The sequence below is a fragment of the Martes martes genome (genome assembly GCF_963455335.1).
Source record: "Martes martes genome assembly, chromosome: 16".
Lineage (NCBI taxonomy): Eukaryota > Metazoa > Chordata > Mammalia > Carnivora > Mustelidae > Martes > Martes martes.
This window is the reverse complement of record NC_137904.1, coordinates 62,123,604-62,148,279: the sequence shown is the minus strand read 5'-3', so window position 1 is coordinate 62,148,279 and position 24,676 is coordinate 62,123,604. Positions and strand designations below refer to the sequence as shown.

Sequence of the window (24,676 nt, the reverse complement as noted above, 5' to 3'; positions counted from 1 at the left end):
AGGTAGGCAGCAGGGAGGAGCCCCCGGCCAGGCAGGGAGAGCTGGAGTAGGGGACGCAGCAAAAAATACGACCTAGGCTCCCAACACGGCTCCACTGTCTCATGAAACTTAAAAAAAAAACCACACCTCACTTTATATATTCAGCATCAGCTCCTGAAGCTCCTGAAATGAGCCCCTTTTCTATTCCTGTTGTACAGAGCCCCGCCCGCCCGGCCCCTCCCATCCAGAGCCCCTTGCTGCTCCGCCCCCAGCCCCGCCCCCGCCCCGCCCCGCCCCCCGGCCCCTAGGACTGCAGCCAGGCCCCAGGCTTCCTTTCTTACCATTCTGTATGCTTCCAAGGTGTGACCATTCAAATCAACAGTATTATTAAGATTATTAATAAAGATTTCTTTCTTCAAACCAGGACAACTCTTTTTTATTTGGCCGCCCCCAGGGCCCCGGGGTGGAGCACGGGGGCACCCGCCAGGACAGGCCCAGGATCCGCAGCCTGTCCCAGGTCTGGCCCGCCTTCTGCCGGGCAGACCCTTCTGGGCAAGAGACTCCAGAGCCCCAGTCCTCCGGCCCCTTTCCCCACCCTGACCCAGAACAAGCTGGAGGCGGGGCCCACGCGCGTCCTCCCAGCTGCCTCGCCCTGCCGTGCGCCGTGGGAGCCACCCTGGGTCCCTCCCAGCTGAGCAGCAGCTACTGCACACGGACGCGCCCGGCCGGGCCTCCAGTCGTCGTGCTGCTCAGCAGCTGTGGCCTGCCCCGTGCGGACAGGAGAGGGGACGGGGCCGGGGGCGTCCCAGAGCGGAGGGCCCTCAGATCCCAGCCACACTGCGGCCACTGCCCGTGACGTGGGTCGGGTGGTGGTTCCTTGCGGGAGTCGGGGGGCTGCTTCAAGGGAGGCCCACAGGCGTGGGTCCCCATCCCTGGGAAGCTCGGTGAAGGGCAGCTGCCACCCTTGCCAGCCCCCCAAAAGACGAAACGGAACTGGGAAGGAAAGCAGAGGATCAAAGCCCCGGGCTGGGGGCAGCTGGGCCAGGCCCACGTCCCAAAACCAAGGCGGCCAGTCCACAACGCAGCTCACCCACGAATTTCTCACGTTTCACTTCGGATCATTTATTTCAGAGTGACGACACCCGCCAGACGTGCGCAAGCTTAAATGCCAACGTACTCGTTTTCCTGCCCACGAGCCCCTACCCTCCGTGGGATGGGGACAGCGCTCTCGGGGAGCTCTCTGGCCCCACCGCGCACCGCGCTCTAACCCCTCACCTCTCACCGCCTGCTCGCCAGACTTTGAGAAAATAATTGCACCATCAATTCCCCCTCCTCTGCGCAACCTGGCCAGGGGCACAGACGCTTCAAGCCAACAGGCTGCGACAATGGAGAGTTGCTGCCTACCTCCGGGCACCCTGCCTCGCCCCACTCCCGCCTCTGGAGACACAGGGAGCAGGGCCAGATCCCCTGGTACAAAACGGGAGGCTCAAAGCAAACCAGTGGTCCACACCAAGAACACGGTCACGGGAGCAGCTCCAAGCGGCAGCGAGTCTGGTTCCCCTGCCACCGCCCCGTCCAGGTTCACGGGGACAGGCAGGTGCTGGGTGACCTGCGCTCCGAGCTGGTCAGTGGAGGCGTCCTCCTGTCCTGCGTGAGCTGTCCTCCCCGTCCGCTGGGCAAACCCCTTCCCCACAGGGGACCAAGCTGGCTGGGCCACATGTGGGACATGGAGAGTAAAATGTCCCTCTGTCCCCCTGGGAAAGAGGCACTCGGGCCGGGGGCGGGGGGAATGGAGGCAGCCCTGGAGGGACAAACCCTCTGCCGTCCTAAGGGCCAGGTTCACCCGGGCCACTGGACCAGGCTCAGATTCCTGAATTCTGGACAACCAGGAGCGGTGTGGCTGCGCTGCCGCCTGGTGGCCGCTCCCCTCCCTACAATGTAGAAGCGAGGCTGAGGACTGGGGCTTGCACCCAAGGACAGCCAAGAGGCGGGACCCCGAGCTGGGAGGGTCACGGCCCTTGGCACCGCTTCATGCCGCATAGCACAGGTGGAGGGCAGAGAAATGGGCACAGCCCCATCGGCGGCCCTGTGACACGGGGAAGACCCCCAGAACAAGGGACGCTGCTCAGGCCGAGGACAGGAGCTGGGCGACGCAGCAGATAACCCCAGGCTACGGGGTGGAGGGTGCCCACCCCCTGGAGGCCAGCACCGTGGCCCAGGGGTCACCAGGGGAGCAGTGTGGTCGGGGGGAGCCGTCTCTGGCTCACTCACCCCATCCTCTCCTCCCTACGCAGAGCCTCTGGCTGGCCTCAGCCCAGGCAGAGGGAAGGAAGGTGCTAGAAGGCAGAGGAGGAGGCAAGACAGGAAGGGGGCCCAGTGGAGAGGGTTCTCAAGGCACCTGTGCTCACAGGGGCCTCTGCGCCCCACCCCCACCCCACCCCGCCCCGCCCCTGGGAGAGGCTGAGGAGGGAGGATAGGAAGGAGCAGACGGCCAGAGCTCCCCCTGCAAGGCTGGGCTAGGCTGCAGCCGAGGGCCTCCCTGCGCCCTGGCCGGCCTCCCACTCCCCGAGCCTGGACAGCCTCGCTCACTGCAGACACAGAGCCAAGGCCCACAGTCTGGCTCTGCGCAAGCTTCGCCAGTACCCTCGGCCCAGAGGAGACACAGCAGGGCGCGGGGCCAATGGGAAGGCTCTGCAAACAGCTCCGGCTCACGGGACGGCACACGGGGCCAGCCACAACCCAGAAGGCCGGGACGAGGACGGCCCACCTGGCCCAGGGTGGGGTGTGCAGCCTGGTGCTGGCCGGGCCCTGGGCTCCCTAGTCCTAAGGGGAAGCAGGTCAGCCCCCAGGGCACCACGTCCCAGCTCCCTGCCACACTCGGCCCCCAGCCCTCACCTTGGGAATCACTTCCAGGGCCTGCTGGGAGGCTTCCTGTCCCGCGTCCGCCTGTCGAGTTAGGCAACACCCTTCGGGGAGCTGGTGGGACTAGCTTTCCCAAACCCCATCCCTTGTACCTGAGAATCTGTACTCCAGACAGAGGTTAGACATAACGGAGTTCATTAACCTCGGGAAATCACGGGCTTGGGTTTCCTGTCACCGGCGTCCACCACCGAACAGCCCCAGCCACGGCCACCTGGCACCTGTGGGCTCCCACACACCGTGTGGGGCCCCAAGCCCGGAGGTGGGGAGACGCCAGCTTTGGCGCTGGCCTACTGCTGGGGCAGGGAGTAGAGCAGGGCCGCCCTGCCCCACTCGGCCTGTGGCACCAGGAACCCCTCCTTGGGGACAGGCTCCACCAGGAACTGCACACGGCCATCCCTGCCGGGCCCCGCGGCCGCCACCGGCAGCTCCACTACCCGGTACTGGTTGACGAAGGCCAGGCCCAAGAGCGTGGGCTTGTCGGGCCCCGGCGGCCCCCCACGCGGAGATCCCCCGCCGCTCCCTGGGAGGCAGTGGATCCGGAAGCATCGAATGGGAGAGAGCAGGTAGGACCAGTGCAGAGTGCAGCTGAGCCGCAGCCGGGCAGGGGCGCCCCCCTCCTCCTCCTCCTCCTCCTCCTCCTCCTCGGACGTGGCCCGCTGCCAGCGCACGCGGGACACAGTGACGGCCTGCACCCGGGGCAGCGGGCGGAGCAGGCTGTCGGCATCCACCACCTGGTGGGAGAGAGAGGGCTCGCCACCGGCGGCGCGGGGTGCCCGCCCCACACTCCCGCTCCTCGGGGACTCCGCCCCACTGGCCCTCGGCCTCCCGCGCGACCAGAAGCCCCTCCACCCACGCGCCGTGCCCCACGGCTCACCTGGATCTCCCCGAGCCTGCAGACGAAGCTCGCCTCCTCCCGGCTCCCCGCAGGCCGCGCGAAGCTAACGAGCAGGTCTCCCAGGAGGCAGCCCCGCAGGTTCACCTCGTAGCAGCTGGGGGAGGCAACGGGCCAGTCACAAGGCGCCTGCCTCCCCCAGCGCCTCGGGGCCGGCCGCTCAGAGGCCCCGAGCCGTGGCAGGAACGGAGGGCCATCCCAACGTGGGCCCTGCGGCCGGCGGGAACCCCAGACGGAAGGCATGGCCATGACCGCTCTCAGCAGCCTCCCGGGCTCATGTCCCCGAAACCTGGGGCGTCGGCCAGGGCCCCTCCAATCCCTCCAGTTCTGGGGCTTCTCAACCCAGGGCCCCTCCCTCAAGCCCCCCGCCCCCAGCAGGCAGCCCTCCCTGGCTGGAGACCCAACAGGCAGAGAAAGGACTCACCGCTGGACCCAGCCCCCACGGAGCTGTTGGCCGCAGCGGCCCACCCATCTGGCCAGCTTGGTGGGGGGCACCCGGAGGGGCCGGGGGCTGTGCCTTGAGCTGGTTTCTGCTGGGGGAGGAGACCCAGGACTTGAGAATGAGAAGACGCCAAAGGAAACCACAGAGAGGTGTCCACTGAACGGAGTGGGGGCAGGGGGAGGCCCGGAGGCCAAGAGACCCCCTACTGGCGCCAGGGGCTCACAGCCCTCCCAAACAGGCGGAGGCCCTGGGGGGGAGAACAGGGCAGAGAGCCTCCCCAACCCCCTCCCCGGGGTCTCAATGCCACGGCGGGCAGGAGACCCGTTTCCCAAGTCTCTGTGGAACAGGGACCCAGGCCTGCACAGCACACGGTGCTGCCCAGTGGGGGCTACGGGCCGGAGGCTGCAGCTGACCCGTGTCTCCCTGTCCAGGCCTGGCCCACAGCAGCACGGAGGACATCACCTGTCCTCTGCCCACCCCCCACTCCCCGACACCCTGGTGCGCTCTCTAGACGCTTCCCCAAGGCGTCCCCTGAAACAGAGGGGCCCTGGGACGCTGCAGCCCTACGCCTCTCACCATTCAGCGTCCAGAGGCCACCCACGTGGCAGCTGCCTGCGTCCCCCGTGGTGAGCTCCAGTGCCACCTCGACGGCCGAGGGCCCTTCTAGCTTATACACCAAGGACAGGAACATTTTGGGAGGCGCGGGCACCTGCAGAGAGAAAAGCCTGCCCGAGGGCCGGGGTGAGCTCACGCGACGGCTCAAGGCGTCGGACCCACGGAAACAGCAGGGTGTGGTAGCTGGGGGGGCGGGAGCTGTTCTGCGGGGACGGGCGAGAACATTCTGGAGACGGACGGCACAATGACGTGCAAACAGGTGGTGCTACCGTACCACACGTTCGGAAATGCCTAAGACGGTAAATGGTACGTTACGTGCTTTCTACCACGAGAACCCCCTCGGTTCTGTCTTCTGGCCTCCTTCCGGCCGCCGCAGCCCACCCGCCCAGGACAGTAAGGGACAGGGGCAAGGGGGACGCAGACGATGTCACAGGTCGCTCCCCCGCTCACTCACCTACCTCACGGCCACGGGTCCGACCTCGGGCGGAATCACCCCACGGATGAGCAGGGAGCTGCCCCCGTTCCAGGCGTCCGCCAGGCAGCAGCTCGTCTTCACCCAGCCCCGTCCGTCCCCTTCCAGCCTGCGCTCCGCAAACAGGGGCTGGATCTCCTGGGCGCTTGGGTGGTACCAGGGCCCCACCGCCTCCTCCTGGAGGACAAGGCCGGGTGAGGGAGGGGCGGGGGCCGACGGGGCCCGAGGGTTGCGGGGGAGCAGCGTGGCCACCATCTCTCCCACGCCCGGAGCCCCCCACGTGTCCCAGGTGAGACCAAAGCTGAACCCGAAGAGCCCACCCGGAAGCCCACGCACCTGTCCGTAGCGCACGCGCCGTGTCCCCATGCCCAGGCAGAAAGAGGTGACGAAGGGCAAAGAACAGATGCCGTGTGTGGGCACGTGGCGCTCCAGCAAAGCCCAGAACCTGCGGGGAAAGGTGCAGGGGGACCCCGAACTCACTCTCGGCAACTCAGGGCTCCTGCATCCCTCCTAGAGGGAGCACCCCCCACCACTGGAAGTGTGGGGGATGCAGGTCTGCGGGGGGTGGCCCCCCGGGGTCCCCAACCCTCATCCTTCCCACTTGGGTTGCCAGGACCCTCCGGCCTGGACGCGGCCGAGACGGCCGGCTTCTCTCGAACTGGGCCCCTCAGCCCCGCGCGATATGTGCAGGAAAGGTCCCTGCGGAGCAAGGCCTGAGCCGTCTCGGGAAACCAGAGAAAACGCTAGAGCCCCCATCTGGCCGACACCAAGCCCCTGCCTGGGACGGGCAGGACTCACTTGTCCTGGTTCTGGAAGAAATCCTTCTTCTCCAAACACTCGTACACCCAGCCAGGGGCGAAGAGAGCCGCCGAGAAGCCGTGCTTCCGGATCAGCTCCAGCGACTGGGGAAGACAGCAGTCAGGGGAGAGCACGGCCTCGCTGGCCAGGCCCCCCGCCCAGCCCCGAGGGGGCTCCAACCCCAGCGGCTCGTCAGCCCGCGGGGGGGGGGGGGGGGGGGGGGGGGGGGGGGAAGAAAGGCGGTGAGCGGGGCGGGGTCTGCGCTGGGGGCGGGGCCGCCCACAGCCTGCACGTGCCTCTCCCTCGCTCTACCTCTTATCGTGCTACCAGACTCAGAGCAGGGGGAGAGAATCTTCAGTTATTGGATTAATTTATTCACTTAGAGCTTAATTAATGAGCAGGAGCATCCCCGTGGCACCGGGGAAGGGGCAGGACAGCCGGCCCGGAAGACGAGCCGACTCCCTGTCCATCCCGCACAGGGCCCCAGCCCCGGCAACCCCCTCTTGTCTCTCCTCACTGCCGACGGGACTCGCCTTGCCAGAAAAAAATCTCACTAGTTATTAAACCACCAAATTCCCCAAACTGGCTTTTTTACCGGGCCCTGGTCCCCGAGCTGCCTGTGGCACGCTGCCAGTGCCCCCCAAGCCCACCCGATGCTGTAAGCCCCCAGCTGGGCGCCCGTCAGCGCCCACAGTCCAGGAAGAAGGAACGGCTCGCTAGAGCGAGGGGGTCCGCCCAGCTGCTTCTGTCCCTCTACACCCACATAAAAAGCAGCGCCTGATGGCAGGAAGGGGCTGGAAGTTAGGGCTCCTGGGCACAGCCTGGCCTTGGGGCATCAGCCAGGTGTCCTGGGCCCCGGCTTCCCTGCTCGGGGAAGAACACGGCCTGCCTTTCCCTTGAGCACAGACGGGAACGGAAGGTCCCCGGGAAAACCAGGCCGCAGAAGGCACACGGGCCACAGAGGGCACGCAGGCCATCGCGCCCACCTCCCCAGCCCCCAGGGCCACCACTCACCTTGTGCGTGTCGAACTGGCCTCCCACGACGTTGCTCCGCGCGAACACGTCCACGCCCACATACACATCGGCGCGGCGCCCCCCCGCCGGCCCCCGCATCCGCTCCAGGTGCTCCTCCCGCCAGTTGTAGTTGGTGAAGAAGCCGTCGCAGGCGTCGAAGAAGACCCTGCAAGGCGGCGGCGAGGCGGGGCTGTGAGGCCGGGACCCAGGGAGGCCCGGGGGCCGCCCACCCTGGGGGTCCTCCTCCTTGCCCTTCCGAGGCTCGCCTCCAACCGAACCCCCAGACTGGGCTGCCTCCAGGCCCAGGACACGGCCTGCTCCGGACAGCGGGGGGCCCCGCCGGGAGCGCATGGCCCTCGGCCGGCGGCACAGGTCCTTCCCGCTGGGGGCCGGTGTCTCCGACTCTGCTCCCGGCCTCTCCGACCCAGGCAGCCGTGTGCCCCAGGCCCTGGCAGGCAGATGGCACCCCCGCCCCCAGCCCGCTCGGCCCGGAGGGCCTCCCTCACCGGTTGTGCTGGTTGAGTTCGTCCTGCCACTTAAGTTGCCCGCTGCTCACCACGCTGTCGTACCACAGCACCAAGCCCCCGGGCACCCGCTGATGGAGCTGGGCGCTCAGGTAGTGCAGGAAGTGGGGCACGTTGCCCACCGCGGCCGGCTGCAGAGGGAGGCAGAGCAGACCCGCGGTGAGGCCCGGCCGCGGCCGTGGTCAGAAGTGCCCCGCGCAGCACAGACACGAGGCTGCTTAACCCCAGGAGCAAACACAGACTGCAAAGAAGCCCCGGGTCCCTGGAGCCCCCTGACCCCACAGCCACGGAGGGGAGGGTCCAGCCCGATGTTTCCCACACTCCTGCCTTTCTTTTTTTCTCTTTTTAAAAGATTTTATTGATTCTAGGGGCGCCTGGGTGGTTCAGAGGGTTAAGCCTCTGCCTTCGGCTCAGGTCATGATCCCGGGGTCCTGGGATCAAGCCCCGCATCGGGCTCGCTGCTCAGCGGGAGCCTGCTTCCCCCTCTCTCTGCCTGCCTCTCTGCCTACTTACGATCTCTGTCTGTCAAATCAATAAATAGAATCTAAAAAAAAAAGGATTTTATTGATTCTAGAGAATCCCAAGCACTGTCCCTGTTGAGCACAGAGCCCGACATGAGGCTCAATCCCATGACCCTGAGACGGTGACCTGAGCCCAAATCAAGAGTCAGACGTGCAGCCGACTGAGCCCCCGCAGGAGCCCCAGCTGTCCTTCCTTTCTGAAGCAGGAAGGACACGGGCACAGCAACAAAGAAAAGATAAAACGCCAGGAAAGGGGAGGGCGGCGCCAAGGACAGCCGCAGGCGTGGCCCCAGCACAGTGGATGGAGGAGGAGGAAAGGGAGCCTTGAAGGGGCAGCAGGGCAAAGCTTAGCCAACCAGAGATTCTGGACACGGTGCCGGAGAAGGTTCTGTCTTTCAGCAAAGGGACACAGGTATCACTTAACCGGCCACAGTGACGCCGAGGAAAGCGACGGATGGACAGCGCACAGGGCCTGGGCTGGGCAAGTGCCAGGAGAGGGCTGTGCTCACACTCAGAGAGTTCTCGATGTTGACCAGCCAGCCATCGAAACGGAAGAACTGGGCGATGAGGACCAGCTGATCAGCCACGGCTCGGTACGAGCGCTCGTCCCCGGCCAGGAAGGCTTCACAGAGCTGCGCACCGTCTTTCCACTCGGTGATGAAGGTCCCTACCAGGGCAGAGAGAAACGAGGGCAGGTGAACCCAGCAGTTAGGAAGGCGTGGCTCTTGCAGGAGCACAGCAGCCCAGCCTGCAAGCTCATTACACACTCCCACGCCCGGCCGTCCCAGATACCTGCGGAGTCACACGCCCCGCGGGCCGACCCGGCGGTCGATGAAGAGGCCAACCGATGACGCGGGTGCGGGAGAAGAGAGCTGCGCCCACGGACCGACCACCTGTGGCCTGCGGGCCACGTCCCCCCCGGCTTTAAACACAGCCCATCTGTTTGCCTGTTGTCTACGGCTGCACTGTCTTGGTTAGGACAGCGACCCAGTGGCCTAGTCCCTTCCGGAAGCTGGCCCTTGCCTGTCGTAACCGATCAAGGCAGCCCCAGGGGAGGACTGCTTCGCCCCCAGAAGCCTACTCGTTGCTGGTCACCCGGCAGGTGCACTGACGAGTGAGTGGGAGGCGAGCCCCGGGGGTCTTACCCAGCACGCAGACCCCATGTCGATGGGCAGCGTTGGTCCAGCCCACGGGGGGGATGGTCACGGTGTGGTGGCTGAAGTACACGAAGATGTCGATGCACTGCCAGTGGTAGAAACAGTAGGGGCTACGCGCCGCCGAGCCCTGGATGAACCTGTGCGAGACACGGAGCAGTTGGGACCCAGGACACGGGCACCCCGAGAAAGCTCCTCTTTGGTCCCAGCCAGCCACCGGGATGCTAGCTTCGCACCAGGCGCGGCGTAGACCCAGGTAGAGCGAGAAACGGGACTGCACCTCGACCATGAGATCAGGAAGTCTTAAGGGAAACATCTTCCCCAGGCCGGGCTGGTGGTCACTGCTGGACCCGACGGCTGAGTGTTGTCAGCCTCGACAAAGACGGGGCAGGAGGAAGGCCAAGCGGCGAGGCTCAGGCAAAAGCTCCAGGCACGACCCCTGCACCGTTTCTGCAGAACAGTCTCCCTACACCCAATGCTGGGCTGGTCACCGGGAGCTGCACCCAAGATGTCGCCTCCTGCCTCCGCCCGTCCCTTGGTGGCCAGTTCGGACTAGGCCTTCCCATCTATCATCCCCTCCAGGACTGTTTTACAGGCGTCTAAGACCTCTAAGTGGACCGCGCAGCAACTCTGGAGGAAGTGTCCCCTGGCTGGGAGGGACACGGGAGGGTCACAGCTGGGCACCCGGAACTGATGGGCCAAGGACAGTCAGAGCTGAACGGGTCCAGGGAGGACCACGGCTCTGGCCCAGGAGTGTGGAAAGGGTGCCAGCTGCCGGACCCGCCCCGCACGCCAGATTTTAAGGGCACGCAGTCCCCGGAAGCGAATGGTGTCAGGCCTGCCAGAAGCCCCAGCTTTCACGTGACCCGGTCCTTTAGAGAGGACACCGGAGACCTGGGCGCCTGGCCCAGTCAGGGCAGTCTGGTCCAGAGACTCCCCCTCCCCCAGTGCTCTCTGTCACACAGCTGTCCCTCTCCCTGCCTCCTTCCCCTCCAGCCCCGTCCCAGGCAACAGAATTAACATCGGGCGATGCCCTCGCAAAGCCTCACTTGTCATCGAGATACCCGCCCATCATGTCATGGCACAGCAGGGTCCGGGGCCTCTGGCTGCTCAGCGGGGGCTGCCGGCACTCGGAGGGCTCCAAGGCCACGTTGAAGCTGTCCTCCATGCCAGGCGTCCACGCCAAGAGCTCCTCCAGTGAAGAGAAGTAAAAACTGACAGGTTTGGTGGTGTCCTTGTCATAATATCTAGCTGGTCAGAGGAGGGGAAAATGAGGAATTGATTAGAAACTATGGGATCCCTAGATGCTCTGACAATGACCCAGAGAGAAAAAACTAGACCGGGGGGGCCTGCCCCAAAGCCCCAAGAGTGAACACAGAGACAGCGTTCCGAGCCTCCGTCCATCTCACCTGGCAAAGGCTCCGGGGTAAAACTGACCACTTCACGAAAGATGGCTTCTTCTTGCTCCTCAATTCTAAGCAATGAGGAAGTTAAAACGAAAAAAAATTTTTTTTAAGTAAAAGCACGAAGAAAAAGAATGCTGACAAGCACATGCACCGGGCGCACGCAGGCTGGCCCCGGGGAGGGAGTACTATTCTCGGACTTATATTCTGAACGCAAATTATGGAAATACACATTGAACCAAAGGGGCCAGTGGGCGCCGATCTTCCTGCAGCCGCCCGTGTTGGCGCCCTGCCCGGCCCTCTGCCCGGACACCGGACACTGGCGGCTCCTCCTACAAAAAAACTCCCAGGCCCCTGCAGAGACCAGAGTCAGACTTCACACTGTCCACAGGGTCTGCCCTGGCCGAGGGGCCAGAAAACTCACAGAACTAGAGAGCTCCAGGGCCCGAGGGAGCAGGGCCAGGGCCACGCTCTCTCTCCAGCCCGTGTTTCCGTGGGTGTGTCCCGTGGAACCCACGCTAAGTCCCCAGCTGTCCTGGTAAATCCAAACTAGCTTTCTTTTAAAAGTAACTATCATCATGCGGACGTGAGAAGACACTCCAGCGGCCGTCTGTTGGCCACCGGCTTCAGCGTGGACATTCTCTAAATCTCCCCACACCCGCGTCACTTCTTGTGACTTTTGTGGGGGACCCTGCAACTAGCTGGGTGGGTGCAGGGTCAGGGACATTCAGGCCTCACGAGAGCACAAGAGCGGTGGAAAACACTTCCTTTAAGACTCCGTCCCACACCCTGCTGTCCTTCCGCCCCCCTGGCCCAGCGCCCATCGGGGCGCCTGCGAGCCCGCCCAGCATTCTCACCCCTGCGGCCGCAGCCACTCCGCGGCCACCCCTGGCCAGTCGGAGACAGCCCTGGTCTCCCTGGGCGATGGGGGGGCGGTTAAACAACACTGGGGACGCTGTTTCCAAGCAGGCCGTCCGGTGCGGGTGACCCCCCGGTGAGCCAGTGCCCCCCCCCGGGAGCCAAGCGCGGGCTGCGACGGACTCGCCGCCCCTTCCGTGCCTCTGAGCCCGCGCCCGCTCCGTTCCTTCCACTCGCACACCCTTCCCCCGTCCGCCACGTGCTCCTACAGGCCGGCTCGGCTGCCCCGCTCCGGGCGCGACCCCCTTCCGGGCCAGCGAGGGCGCCAGTGCCACCCGCCCGCCCCGCCGCGCCGAGCCCCGCGGCCGGCGACCGAGGGCAGCCCCACCCGCCGCACGCGCGAGGACCCCGAGGCCCCCCGCCCACGACTGCGGCCGCCGCCGGTCCCCGCCCACCTCCTCCGCGGTCGCCGCTGCCCCGGCCGCCGCTCCGGCTCCTCCGGGATCGTGGGCGCCCTCTTGCGCGCCGCCGCCCGGGTCACCGGCCCAGCCGCCTCCATCACGGCGCCGCTCCCTCCGCCGCCGCCGGCCAATCGCAGGCCGGAGCCCGTCCCCGCCTCCGGCCTCCGGCCAATCGCAGACCGGAGCCAGCCCCCGCCCAATGGAGGGACCGCGCGGTGCTGCTGCCCCGCCCCGGTCGGCCCCGCGGACTCCCTGCGCGCACTCTGGGCGCCGCCGGGGGTGACGGGGACTTTGTAGACGGAGGGGGGCCTGGGGGCGGGGCCGAGACGGAGGCTGGGCGGGGCTCGGGGCGGGGCTCGGGGCGGGCCGGCGGGGCTCGGGGCGGGGCCGGCGGGGCTCGGGGCGGGGCTCGGGGCGGGCCGGCGGGGCTCGGGGCGGGGCCGGTGGGGCTCGGGGCGGGGCTCGGGGCGGGCCGGCGGGGCTCGGGGCGGGGCTCGGGGCGGGCCGGCGGGGCTCGGGGCGGGGCTCGGGGCGGGGCCGCGGTTGCGCCGGCGCTCTGGCTTCCGGAGCGCGGTGCCCACCTGCCCTCTGTGCCGAGGCGCAGTGTCCGGAAAGTCGCGAAGTCGGTGAGCTGCGGCGGTTCGGTTCGGTTCGACCGACCCGGTTCAAAGGCGATCTTCAGGGGGAGATGAAGTCCGGAGTCTCGTTCGGGTGTGAACACGGACAAGAGACAAAGGCCGCGCGCTGCTGTAGTTAGCGGAGCGCTCGGACGGAGGTTGCGACCAGTTAAGGAAGACCGAGAGGAGGCCCGTGTCCAGATGAGGAGCGTTGCAGGGCGCACCCACGCGGAGGCACAACTGGCTTTCCTGCGGGGTGGGGGTTGGGAGATCCCTGAACCCCTGCAGAGACCACCTGCACCCCCTAAAAGAGACGGGGGCCGGAGCCGCTCGCAGCAGCAAGGACGGACGGTAGACACTGCGTCGTGTCCCCCTGAGGCACGGGTTTTTTCTACACCCCAAATCTGTGCTCCGAAGGTGTCTCCCCGACGGCCGTCCCCAGCATCCTGGGTAAATGCAGAGGAAGGAGGCCTGCGCAGGGAGGAGCGGCGCAGCGGGGCCCGGTGGTGCAGGAGCCCCTGGCTCCGGGCGTCCCAAACGGACCGGCTCAGCCGCTGCCCGCTGACAAAATCCAGAGGCAGTGATGGGGAGTGGTGGGGAAACGAGAAGGGAATCTACTTCTGAGAGGTCCGCTGAAGACAGCGTCTCAAAGACTGTCTCCAAAGTGCTGAAAACGCCTAGGTGTAAATGAGGACAGTGTGGGACGAGCGTGGGTGGGTGCGCGCAGGTGCGCAGGGAAGGCCAGACTGACCGTCGTCTTGGGGTTGATCACGCGGGGTCTTGCTGGCTCAGGACAGTCCTTATAGCTTAAGGGGGTAGTTTCATTTCCTACCACGGGATGTTATGCCCGCAGGGTCTTTTGCCTGAGTTAGGAGATAAGCCACAAGGAAGAATTTAATCAGAAAGTACAGACCGAGGTCAGAATGGAGGTGGATGACCTTTCTCTTCAGAAGCAGGAAGTCCCAGGAGGCCAGATATGGGACTGGGGCCCACGCACCAATCTTGGGCTAGCCTGAGGCTCTCCTCACTCTGCCACCAAAACCCCTTAGTGCAGCTGGGAGTGTCCAGCGCTGGGCGGCAAGTGCCGCCCAACCCAAGTTGAGTGGGCCTCTTTACGATGCTTGCAGACTTTGAACTTTAGAAGGCCCCAAGCTTCCATAAAGCCCCAGCTTCCGTAAGCCCCAAGCGTGGGGGGGTGACGAAGGCTGCCGCGCTGCAGGGAGGGCAAGCCACTGTGGAGCAGGAGATGGTGGTCCGCAGAGAGAACAGAGATTGCAAAGCCCTGGAAAGTCGGCCAGGAGAAGGGGGAGCAGGGCCACAAAGCTCACTCCGGCTGTGATCAGGTGAGCACAGGGAATGGGAAGTCTTGATCTGGGCTGTCCTTAACCAGCTCTTCGAAAGCACTTATCTGCAGCTTCGCAATTACTAAATAAATCAACTTTTCCTCCTAACCGTCAGAACATAGTTCTTAGAGATGTCCTAAACAGCCCTTAGGTAATGCTCCGTTTCTGGGGGAAAATATATTCTCTGGTCTCTCTTTTCTGTTAATCTGCACAGCACTGGCCTCTGATCTGGGGGGACAGGGAAGAGCAGGTCCTGTGGCCTCCGTGTTGGCTCCAGCTTGCTGCCTTCCCGGCAGACCCTTGTGGCTCCTGGTCTCCCTGGGGATCAGGACAAGCCTGGAGGTCCGCATGGCTACCTTGAGGTCACATTGGTCCCTGCTGGAGCTCCAGCCCCCTCTGAGATCTGGCTGGGCCCCCTAAAACCTTAACCTGGTAGGATTTCCAGATAAAATTCAGGATGTGCCTCCCCGCCCCCCCAACACACGGCCTGCCTGTGTGGCTCCGGCCGTGGACTTGAGCTCACTGTCCGACAGCGCAGTGGCATACGTGGGGTGCCTGCCCTCGCCGGGTCCCTACACGCACATGACACCCATTTTCTCTTTCTGGAAATGTAGAGTGCTCTGGGTAAAGCTAATGTTCCTTTTAACCCACCGCCCTGTGGGTCCCCTGCCTCCTGTACCTCAGAGATGCCCCTGCGTTTCACTGATTTCCTCAGTCGGGCCTGTGTCCTTCCAGATGAAATCCTTTCACGCACAGGTAGGCACCTGCAGCATGATGTGTAGCTCATAAAAATAGTATCGTTTTATACCTATCACTTTGTATCTTCTCCACCCCACCGCAGACATATTTTTGCAGTCCAGCCGTGCTGATTTATGGGGCTCTAATACGTGCATTTGCACTGTCGCTAAACACGTCGCCTCCTGAAGGCATCAGCGGCTGCTTACCCCGACCCGTCGGTGGGCGTGTCCACGGCAAGCTTGCCTTTGCTTTCGTGTTTTTTAATGTTAAAATGAATGTCGTCGTAGGAACCTTCTTGGGCACCCCTGGTTGGTTGGTGTTTCTTTTCCAGACACAGACACACGAGCTGCTACCAGTAATAGCCGTGCACTTCCGGACTCGACAGCCACTAAGGAGCCCGTCCAGCGGGGCTCCGGCCTCGACACTCTTCCCCGCGCCGGCAAGGCTGCGTCACTGTCACCGCAGGCCTCTCGGCGCTGCTGTTGGTTAACTTACAGATTTGTGGCTCACCTGACGGGTGCGTCGTCGTTGGCTCTGTTTCTCGGCCGGCCATTTGGAAACGAACTCCTCCGCCCCTGTTGAAGCCCTTGCCCGTTTCCACTGGGGTGTTTCCCTGACTGATGTGGGGGATCCACACGTGTCCCAGATACTTTCATTTTGCTTCATACACATGTAAACGGAGCAAATACATGGGCTGCGTACCTTTTTAATTTTAAAGATTTTTTTTTAAGATTTATTTATTTATTTGACAGACAGAGATCACAGGCAGGCAGAGAGGCAGGCAGAGAGAGAGGGGGAAGCAGGCTCCCCGCTGAGCAGAGGGCCCGATGCGGGGCTCGATCCCAGGACCCTGGGATCATGACCTGAGCCGAAGGCAGAGGCTTAACCCACTGAGCCACACAGGCGCCCCTAATTTTAAAGATTTAAAAAATACTTTTTTATTAATTTATTTGAGAGAGAGAGCACAAGTAGAGGGGAGGAGCAGAGCGAGAGGGAGAAGCAGACTCCATGCCGAGCGAGGAGCCCGATGTGGGGCTCGATCCCAGGACGCTGGCATCATGACCTGAGCCCAAAGCAGATGCTTCACCGACTGAGCCACCCAGGCGCCCTGATGTGCTCTGTTTCTTTTGAACTCTTTCAAGGTATCCGGTAGGATCGGCATTTCAGATCTGAGATGGTCAAATTACTAACATTGTTTTATGAGTTGGCTATTTTCTGCTGTTGAGGGCTGTCCCAGCATTAAGGTCAAGAAGAGGTTCTCCTACGTTTTTGGCTAATAATTGTCACATTTAAGGGTGGGGCGTGTGTATTTTGCAGACTTGTAACTTCCAGACGCCCCTGGGGGTAGGTCTTTAACGTGTCATCTCCCTTTTTTGGTCTCTGGCCTGTTCAGATTTTCCTTTCTTCCCGGGCCAGTTTTGCTAATAAATGTTTTCCTAGAAAAGTGTCCATTTCATGGAGGTTTTCAAATGGGGGGTATTAAATCCTTCCTGATCATAGTTTTTCTTCTCTCGGTGATGCCCTCTCTTTAATTCCAATGTTGTTTATTTGTTTTCTTCTCTTTTTTTTCTTGCCACTTTCTGCCGAGGGACGGTCTATTTTATTAGTCTTTTCAAAACACCAGCACTTGGGTCTGTTCTCTTTTTTGGTTTGTTTTCTCTTTCCCTAACCTCTGCTTGTATTTTCTTTCCTCTCATTTTCTTTGGATTTATTCTGTTCTTTTTCTGGTTTCAGAAGTGGACAGTTGGGTACACTTATTTGTAAATCCTTCTTGTTTTCGTGCAAATGCAGCGGGGAGAGGGGAGAGATGCACGTCTCTCCGAGAATGATTCCACTGCGTCCCGCCAGTATCCTTAGGCAGCTCTAACATTTCCATCGAGTTCTGAAGACTACGTGAATTCCGTTAGCTTCTCCCTGTGCCATCCAGACGGCCCTGGATTTTGCTGCAGGAGGATTCATCAGTCTCGTCTGTTGTGATTATTACTTTCATGTGTTTTTCAAAATGTATTTCCCTACCCCAAAGGCACAACCACGCGGAACGCTCCGTCCGGTTGTTTTCTAGAAGCGCTACTGTTGTGCCTTTCACCTTCAGACCTGCAGCCCAGCTGGAGTCATTGTTGATGACGGGGGGGGGGGGCGTCTTATTTTTTTACCACACGGATCCCCAGTCATTCTGTGGTTTTTGGAAAGACTCGCCTTTGTCCAGTGCTCTGCAGGGCTCCTTTCTGGAAACTCAGTGTCCATACGTGCTTGAGTCTACTTGGGGCTCTGTGATGCTGTGATTTGATAATAATAAATGCCTACTTGGGGGGGGGTGCCTGGGTGGCTCAGCCGGTGGAGTGTCTGTCAGCCTTCGGCTCAGGTCATGATCTCAGGGTCCTGGGATCGAGAGTCCCGTGTTGAGCTCCCTGCTCGGCGGGGAGTCTGCTTCTCCCGCTCCCTCTGCCGCTCTCTCTCCCCGCCTTCTTGCTCTTTTTCTCTTTTCTCAAATAAATAAATAAAACCTTAAAAAAAAAAAAAAGGAGTGTATAAATGGCCTTCATTTCTGGCACAGAGCTCCTAAACCCTTGGAAATTTCCTAAGTGTAAGAGCCCTAAAGGTGTCTTTTCTTATTCATAATAAGCCCCTTTCAACCACACCAGAGTTTATGTCAGGGGGACGGACTTCCCAGACTTTGGGAAAGCCCCTAAGCACGGGGGCCTGGCTTGACCCGGAGCCCACCTCCGTGCAAAGGCTGGAACGTTCGAGAGCACCCCCGACACCCCCTGGGAGGGGAAAGGGACGGGCCCTGAGCTCATCAGCACCGGCCCGTGATGGAATCAACCGTGCCTGTAGAATGACGTCTGCGCACAAACCCCCGAGCTCCAGGCTTGGGAGAGCTTTGGGGTTGGTGACCCCGGGGAGGTGCTGGGAGGGCAGCACGCCTCCCGCCTCCCAGCGAGCGCCTGGAACCCCCGCACCCCTTCCCACATCCTCTGCCCTTTGTACCTCTTCCATCTGGCTGTTCCTGACTGTAGACTTTGATTATGAATCTCGTCCATACCCAGCCCTGCCTCGCCATTTCCTTCTCGGGGGCCGAACACCAGCACACCGTCCGCGGGTTTGGGCGTTATATTGTCCGAATGATGTCCCGTCGTTCTCCGTATGGACATCCTCCACGCCTCCTGTTAGATCTACCCCAACAGTCAACGACGAGTCAGCGGCATCCTGCTGGGTTCAATGTGTGCAAATTCTCTTCCCCTCCTCCCAGCGGAGGTTGGAGTCTCTACCCGATTCTCCGGACTGACTGGTGGAATATGGCCAAACGAGCTCTGCCGGGGCTTGTGAGTCTGGGTCTCAAAAGGCCGTGGGGCTTCTGGCCCTGCCCTCTTGGCCCCCTGTGCTAAGACCACCTTGCTGTGGAGGAGGGATGGGGGGTGGGATGGAGGACAGTGTGGGAGAGAGCACGAGCCCCATGGGCCCCGGCCATGCACGGGAGCCCGACGTGGGCCACCTGCCCCAGCCCCGGCCACCTGCCCCAGCCCCACTGCGGACTGCCAGGGAGCCCAGCAAGGCCAGCAGAACGGAGCACCCAGCCCCCCTCCAGACTCACGAGAAACACGGAGCTGTGGGTCCGTTTAAGATGCTGAGTGTTTTAAGTGGTTTGTTACGTGACAAATGACAACGGATCCAGCGTTTGCTTTCAGACTTCATTTTCTGCTCGCTGCCGGCGCAGCGGCTGTGCGTATCGCCCTGCAGCCTTCCACTACGATTACCTGCACGTTCTTCTGGGTCTTCTGTGCAACTCATCAACTGCGAGTAACGGCATTTTATTTCCTCCTTTTCTATCCTCACCTCCTGCACCGACTTCCCCTTTCTTACCGCACAGGGCGAGACCTCCAGAGCAACGGCGGGTGCGTGTCCTTGCCTTGCCCGCAGTCTCCGAGAGAGAGCTTTCCACACTTCACCTGGAGTTAGGTGTGTGCTGGCAGTTTTTCCCCAGGTGTGCTTTATTAAGCAAGGGAACCCCCAGGGGCGCCTGGGTGGCTCCATCGTTAGGCATCTGCCTTAGGCTCAGGTCATGATCCCAGGGTCCTGGGATCAAGCCCCACAGGACAAACAAACAAACAAACAAGGGAACCCTGTCCCACAGCAAGTTTACAGAGACCCTTGCATCCCGAATGGATGTTGAGTCTCATCAAACCAGTTCACTGTAAGTCCCTGTTAATGTGCTAAAACACACTGACTTCACCATGTTCTCCAAGCCTGCCTTCCCACAATAAACCCCATTTGCGTCTGACCCCCCTCTCCCACGGTGCTCCCCAACCCATAGTGCATCAGCACTATGATCACCTCCTGAAACTGTGGGGGATATGCCCTTTTCTCTCTTCTGGGAGAGCCCGTGCAAGATTAATTACGGTTGCTTGTCCACAAACCTTTGGTAAAAATTCACACGTAAAGCAATCTGAGCCGTGAGCTGATTCTGTTAAAAGCCTTTCCGTTACCGATTCTATTTGATTCTTTCCAGAGTCTTCAGATCTTCCCTTTCCTCCTGCGTCACCATTGGGAGTTGGGGTTCTTGGAAACAGGGAAGTGCTCATTTCGTGTCATTTTCCAGATGCGTTACCGTGACGTTGTCCCTAACACGCGTGTAGTGTTTTCCGTGTCTGTAGCATCCATAGTGTTTCCTTTTTTTCTCTTCCTTTTGCAGTGTTTTTTCCTTCTATCTGTGTTGTTTCCTTCCTCCTCCCTTCTTTGGGCCCATTCGATGCTCTTTCCCTAAGTTCTTGAAGTGAACCCTAAGTTCTTGAAGTGAATCCTAAGTTCTTGAAGTGAATGCTCATTTCATTGATTTCCAGTCTTTCTTCATCTCTGAAACATGAGTGAAGGCAGCGCATTGAACATGGCTTTACTTTATCCCACAGGTTTTGATCCATCGTGGGTTTTTTTTTTCCATTTTAATTAATTTCAAAATATTTTCTAATTCCCTTGGGATTTGTTTTCTTAATCCATGGGTTATTTCAAAGTAGGTTCCCTAACTCCCACACATACGGGGGTGCCCTAATTTGCTCTTTGTCATGGAATTTTAGCATCACTGAATTATATACTCGAGTATACAACTGGATAAAACCAGAGAAAATACTCCGTATCATTCAGTCCTTTGAAAGTAAAACTTGCTTTATGGCTAAAACCGGGTCAGTTTTTATTTATTTTTTATTTTTTTTATATATTTTATTTATTTATTTGACAGAGATCACAAGCAGGCAGAGCAGCAGGCAGAGAGAGAGGGAGAAGCAGGCTCCCCGTGGGGCAGAGAGCCCGATACGGGACTCGATCCCCGGACCCTGAGATCATGACTCGAGCTGACGGCAGAGGCTTAACCCACTGAGCCACCCAGGCGCCCCCCAGGTCAGTTTTTAAAAATAGGCCATGTGTGCCTGAGGAGATGGTGTATTTTGCAGTTGGTGTTCTATAAATGATCATTAAGTTAGATTTTCTTACCATATTTCTCAAATCCTCTATTGGTTTTTTTAAAGAATAGGATTATTCTAGGGGCTCCTGGGTGGCTCAGTCATTTGAGCATCCTGACTCCTGATTGAGGCTCAGGTGATGATCTCAGGGTCATGGGATCGAGCCCCACTCCAGCTCCGTGCTCATCGGGGAGCCTGCTAGAGATCTTCTCTCTCTCCCGCTCCCTCTGCCCCTTCCCATGCTTGCACATGCACTCACTCTCTCTCTTTCTCTAAAATAAATAACTAAATCTTTAAAAAAAAAAAAAAAGGATGTGATTATTACCAGCTACTGAGAAGGGTGTGATACAATTTCCTACTATGACTCTGCATTTGTTTTTTCCTCTTCATTTGCCTTTACATATTTGGAGGGTGAGTTATTAGGCGCGTGTAGATTTTAAATTTGCCTTCTCTCTTCCTGGTGAATTGACTGAACAGTCATCGTGAAATGACCACCTTTGTTTCTAGTAACACTTCATGCATTAATGTCTGCTTTCTCTGATGTGCTAGTTTTGTGGGGTTTTGGGGTTTTCTTGTTTTTTTGGAGAGAGAGCAAAGAAGAGCGAGCAAGATAGAAGGCGTGCACACATGAGCAGGGTGGGGAGGGGCAGAGGGAGCAGGAGAATCTTTTTTTTTTTTTAAGATTTTATTTATTTATTTGACAGAGAGAGAGGCATACAAGCAGGGCGAGTGGGAGAGGGAGAAGCAGGTTTCCCGCCGAGCAGGGAGCTCAACGCAGTGCTCGATCCTAGGACCCCAGGATCATGACCTGAGCCGAAGACAACTGCTTAACCGACTGAGCCACTCGGGCACCAAGTCATATTTTCTTTATATGCACAGGAACTATTTGTTTGGAATTACCACCCAATTTACCATTTTGTTATTCACGTCTGCTTTTCTGACCTTCCCCCGGGTTCCCATTCACTTTGTGCAGGTTTGCCATCAACAATGGCTCCCAGGTTTTGTTTGCTTGAAACTGTCTTTATTTTTTATACTGTCACAGGGAACTTTAGATCAACAACTATCCCTTTTTTGTTCTTCAGATGTGCCATTTCAGTCTCACTCGGCTTCCCCTCCTGCCCAGAGGTCAGCTGTCAGGCTCATTAGCGCTCCTGGGAAAAAAAACATTCCCAGGAATCTGTCTTTGGTTTGTAGTGGCTCCCGCCGCCCGTGTCTGTGCCGGGCGCACCCTTGCTTTCATTCATGCTGCTGGGATTCACTGAGTTTCTCAGGTCTGTGCCTTTGTGACTTCCATCCATCGGGTGAAATTCTCAGCCACTTTCTTCTCAAATATCATTTCTGTAACATTTTTCCATTTCCCCTTCCGCCCCCCCCCCACTTGTGAATACGCTCTCCACTCTGTATCTCCCCTCCCTTCATCTCTCCATGCTTCTTTCTGAATATCTTCTGATTTATCTTCTAAGCCGCTGGCTTTTCCCTTCAACTCTGTACAACGTGCGGCACGCGGCGTCACAGAGCCCTTCGCGTCTCTTCTTCCGTTTCTCACTTCTGGACGATCCCTTTGATTTATTTTATTAATTAGTATTAGTTTCGCGTTCTCTGCCACAATTCTGTCTTACCTTTATCTGCTCCAACGTAGCACGCACAGCTGTTCAGTGGTTGACTGCGACAATGCTACTGTGAGTCCCCCCCCAACACACACAAGACACACTTGCTGGATATTTTTAGTGAGGAGGATCACAGACCGGATGGACGGCTCACTTGGTGGCTATCTCAACCGCTGGAGCGTGTTGCAGGAAGGTTTCCGAGTTATCTAGAGTTTACACACTTCTACTCTTATTGGTGAAAGCCTCTAAAGTGGAAATTTCTTGTCCTCGCCTGACCATCTGCATAAAGGGAAATGGGCTCTGCTCCATTCAGCCCTAGGAGGGGCTGGTGACCAGGGCCAGCTGATGGAGGGCATCTGAGGTCACGACTCCAGCTGTGTGGGGACATCAGAGAGAAAGGCATGGTCCTCAATTAGCTGTTCCTTGTGGAATGCTTCCCTTGGCACCTGAGTCAGCCTCCTGCGTTTGTGTGATCTCATCCAACAGTTGGTTCCAGAACCCTTGTCAAATAAAGCTCTTGGAAGAACTAAGCCTGACAACCCCATCCCAACGCCCTGAACCCTGGACCCCGGCCTCCTCCTGAGCCACACCCGGAATAATGAGCCTGGCCCTGGAAGTCAACCCGTCTGGAGCTCCAGGGCTCCCCAGGCCTCAACAGAGAAGGGCGAGGCATTCTAGTTCGCGTGTGAGCGTGTGTGTTTGTAACGGCCGAGATATAATCCACACGGCATACACTTTGCCCGTTTCAAGCATGCAGTTCTTGGTTTTAGTGCATTCGCACAGTGGCATGACCACCCCGTCACCAGCTTTAGGACATTTTCATCCCTCTGAAAAGAACACCCTGTCCCTGTTAGCGCCACGCCCTCCCCGCACAGCTCAGCCCCTGAACACCTCCAATCTACTTTCTGTCTTTACGGATTGGCCAGGTCAGGACGTTTCACATCAGTGGAATCATACAGTACGTGGTCTTACGGGACCGGCTGCTTCCGCTTGGCGTCCTGTGTTTGAGGGTCGTCTGTGCTGTATGCAGCAGGTGTCTGGACTTTCTTTATAGCTGAGTACTGTCCCGTCACACGGACAGACCCCATTTTGTTCGTTTATTCCTCACCTGAAGGACATTTGTGGATTGTCTCCGCTTTTTTTTATTGTGAATCATGCTGCCAAGGACATTGGCCTACAATGTTTTTGTTCCTTTCGGGGATCCACCTAGAAGCGGACTTGCTGGGTCACCTGTAGCTCTATGCTTACTGTCCTGAGGAAGCACAAGGCTGTTTTCTGAAGCAGCTGCACCATTTTACGTTCCGGCCGGCCGTGGCCAAGGGTGACAGCCTCTCTCCATCCTTGCCCACATGTGTCGTTTTGATGGCAACCATCCTGTTGGTTGTGAGTTGTATCTTACCGTGGTTTGGACTTGTGTTTCCCTGGTGGCTAACGGCACGAGCGTCTTTTTCACGTGCTCCTGGGTTATTTGTCAGTCTTCTTCGAGAAACGTTGTTTGAGGAACTTTGCCTCTCTTTAATTTTTTTTAATCATTGAGTTGCAAGAGTTCTTAATGTCGTCTAGATATACGTCCCTTACCAGACGTACGATTTACAAATATTTTCTCCCATTCCGTGTTGTCCCTTGACTTTCTTAGTCATGTACTTTGAAGTCCAGAATTTTAAATTCTGGCAGTGTCCGATTTATCTACTTCCCCTGGATTACTTGGGTTTTGGTGTCACATCTAGGAAACTACCGCCTGATACAAGGTGATGATGATTTACAGCCATACTTTCTTCTCAGCATTTTGTACGTTTAGCCCTTATCTTGAGAACTTTGATCCACTTCGAGATAATTTTTGTATATGGTGTAAGGTAGGGATGCCATCTGGAGGCATCTTGGTTTTTTTACTATTTTCTGTTAACTTTTTCTTGTTGTTTTTCCATGATCTGGGAGGTCTCATTTTATTCCCGTTAGTATGGCCCCAAAAAACCCGTTTGCCATCCTGCCGTCGCCTTTCATGCACACACACACACACACACACACACACACATCCCATAGGATGAGGAGTGCACTCCTCCCCGCTCCCACCCCAGCTACAGAGTGTCCTGAAAGTTGTAGCCTAAACAGTAATCTCCTTTGGCTGAGTCACCAGCTGTTTTTAAGTCCTTTTGCTATAACACTAGCATTGGTTTTGCAGGTGAGTTTATCAGGTCTTTTCCAGGAACGGTTTTCAGGGCCTTACTAGCCGAGGTCAGGGCTCCGCGGAAGGGGCCTATCAAAGTGAGCAGTTTGGGGCACCTGGAGGGAGCGGACCCATTCCTTCGTGCTTCTCTGGGGAACACCCTCAGCCCCTCCCCCCAGCCGGTAGAGGCTCTTGCTTCTGTGCACGGCTGTGGCACTGTGGAAGCGGGGGCTGCTTTCCGTCTTACTGGGAGCAGAATTGCAGTGTCTGCCCGTTCCTGCCCGGCCCCAGCCAGGGCTGAGCACGGGCTGATCTTAGAACCGGGCGAGAGAAGGACACCTGTTGCTGCCAGCCTGTTGGCACCAGAGAATCAGAGCAGCCTCCTCACTCCCGGCGAGGCCGGGGCCCTGGCCGCTAACCCAGTTGGCAAGCCGTGGGGAGAAGAGAGAGGAACATCTGCTCTTCGCTGCTTGAGCGTGAAGGAAGCTCTTGGCGGGGGTGTTCGAGCCTGCAGGTCACTGTAGGAGGTTGAATTGCAGCCCCCCCCTCCAAAAGGTACATCCGAGTCCTTGCCCCTGACACCCATGACCGTGACCTTACTTGGGAATAAGGTCTTGTGCCGATGTCGTTAAGGACCTCGAGAGGAGATGCTGGGTTTAGAAGGGGCCCTAAATCCAATGGCAGGTGTCTTAACAAGGGAAA

General features: G+C 59.1%; 1 protein-coding gene across 2 annotated transcripts; it reads right to left on the bottom strand.

The window, feature by feature from the left end:
* Window positions 1-401: 401 nt before the first annotated feature.
* ENGASE (endo-beta-N-acetylglucosaminidase) lies at window positions 402-12,157 on the bottom strand. Of its 2 annotated transcripts, none has more exons than XM_080826461.1 (14): window positions 12,050-12,157; window positions 10,743-10,807; window positions 10,383-10,584; window positions 9,325-9,473; window positions 8,689-8,846; window positions 7,641-7,789; window positions 7,135-7,300; window positions 6,121-6,224; window positions 5,659-5,767; window positions 5,309-5,499; window positions 4,812-4,960; window positions 4,218-4,326; window positions 3,776-3,890; window positions 402-3,632 (listed from the first exon to the last, which is right to left on the bottom strand). In XM_080826461.1, the coding sequence occupies exons 1-14, from the start codon at window positions 12,151-12,153 to the stop codon at window positions 3,189-3,191; spliced, it is 2,214 nt and encodes a 737-aa protein (XP_080682587.1). In that variant the 5' UTR covers window positions 12,154-12,157; the 3' UTR covers window positions 402-3,188. The 2 variants fall into 2 exon arrangements, with proteins under 2 accessions (XP_080682587.1, XP_080682588.1); XM_080826462.1 differs by having other exon boundaries at window positions 4,218-4,323.
* Between the last annotated feature and the right edge of the window lie 12,519 nt (window positions 12,158-24,676).

What these genes read in the sequence shown, in the direction of transcription:
- ENGASE (XM_080826461.1), bottom strand. Translation starts at nt 12,153, where the DNA reads ATGGAGGCGGCTGGGCCGGTGACCCGGGCGGCGGCGCGCAAGAGGGCG. An exon ending in TTCTTCCAGAACCAGGACAA is followed by an intron (nt 5,768 to 6,120) that starts GTGAGTCCTGCC and finishes CTTTCCCCGCAG; the next exon opens with GTTCTGGGCTTTGCTGGAGC. An exon ending in GTCGGACCCGTGGCCGTGAG is followed by an intron (nt 4,961 to 5,308) that starts GTAGGTGAGTGA and finishes GCCCTCGGGCAG; the next exon opens with GCTTTTCTCTCTGCAGGTGC.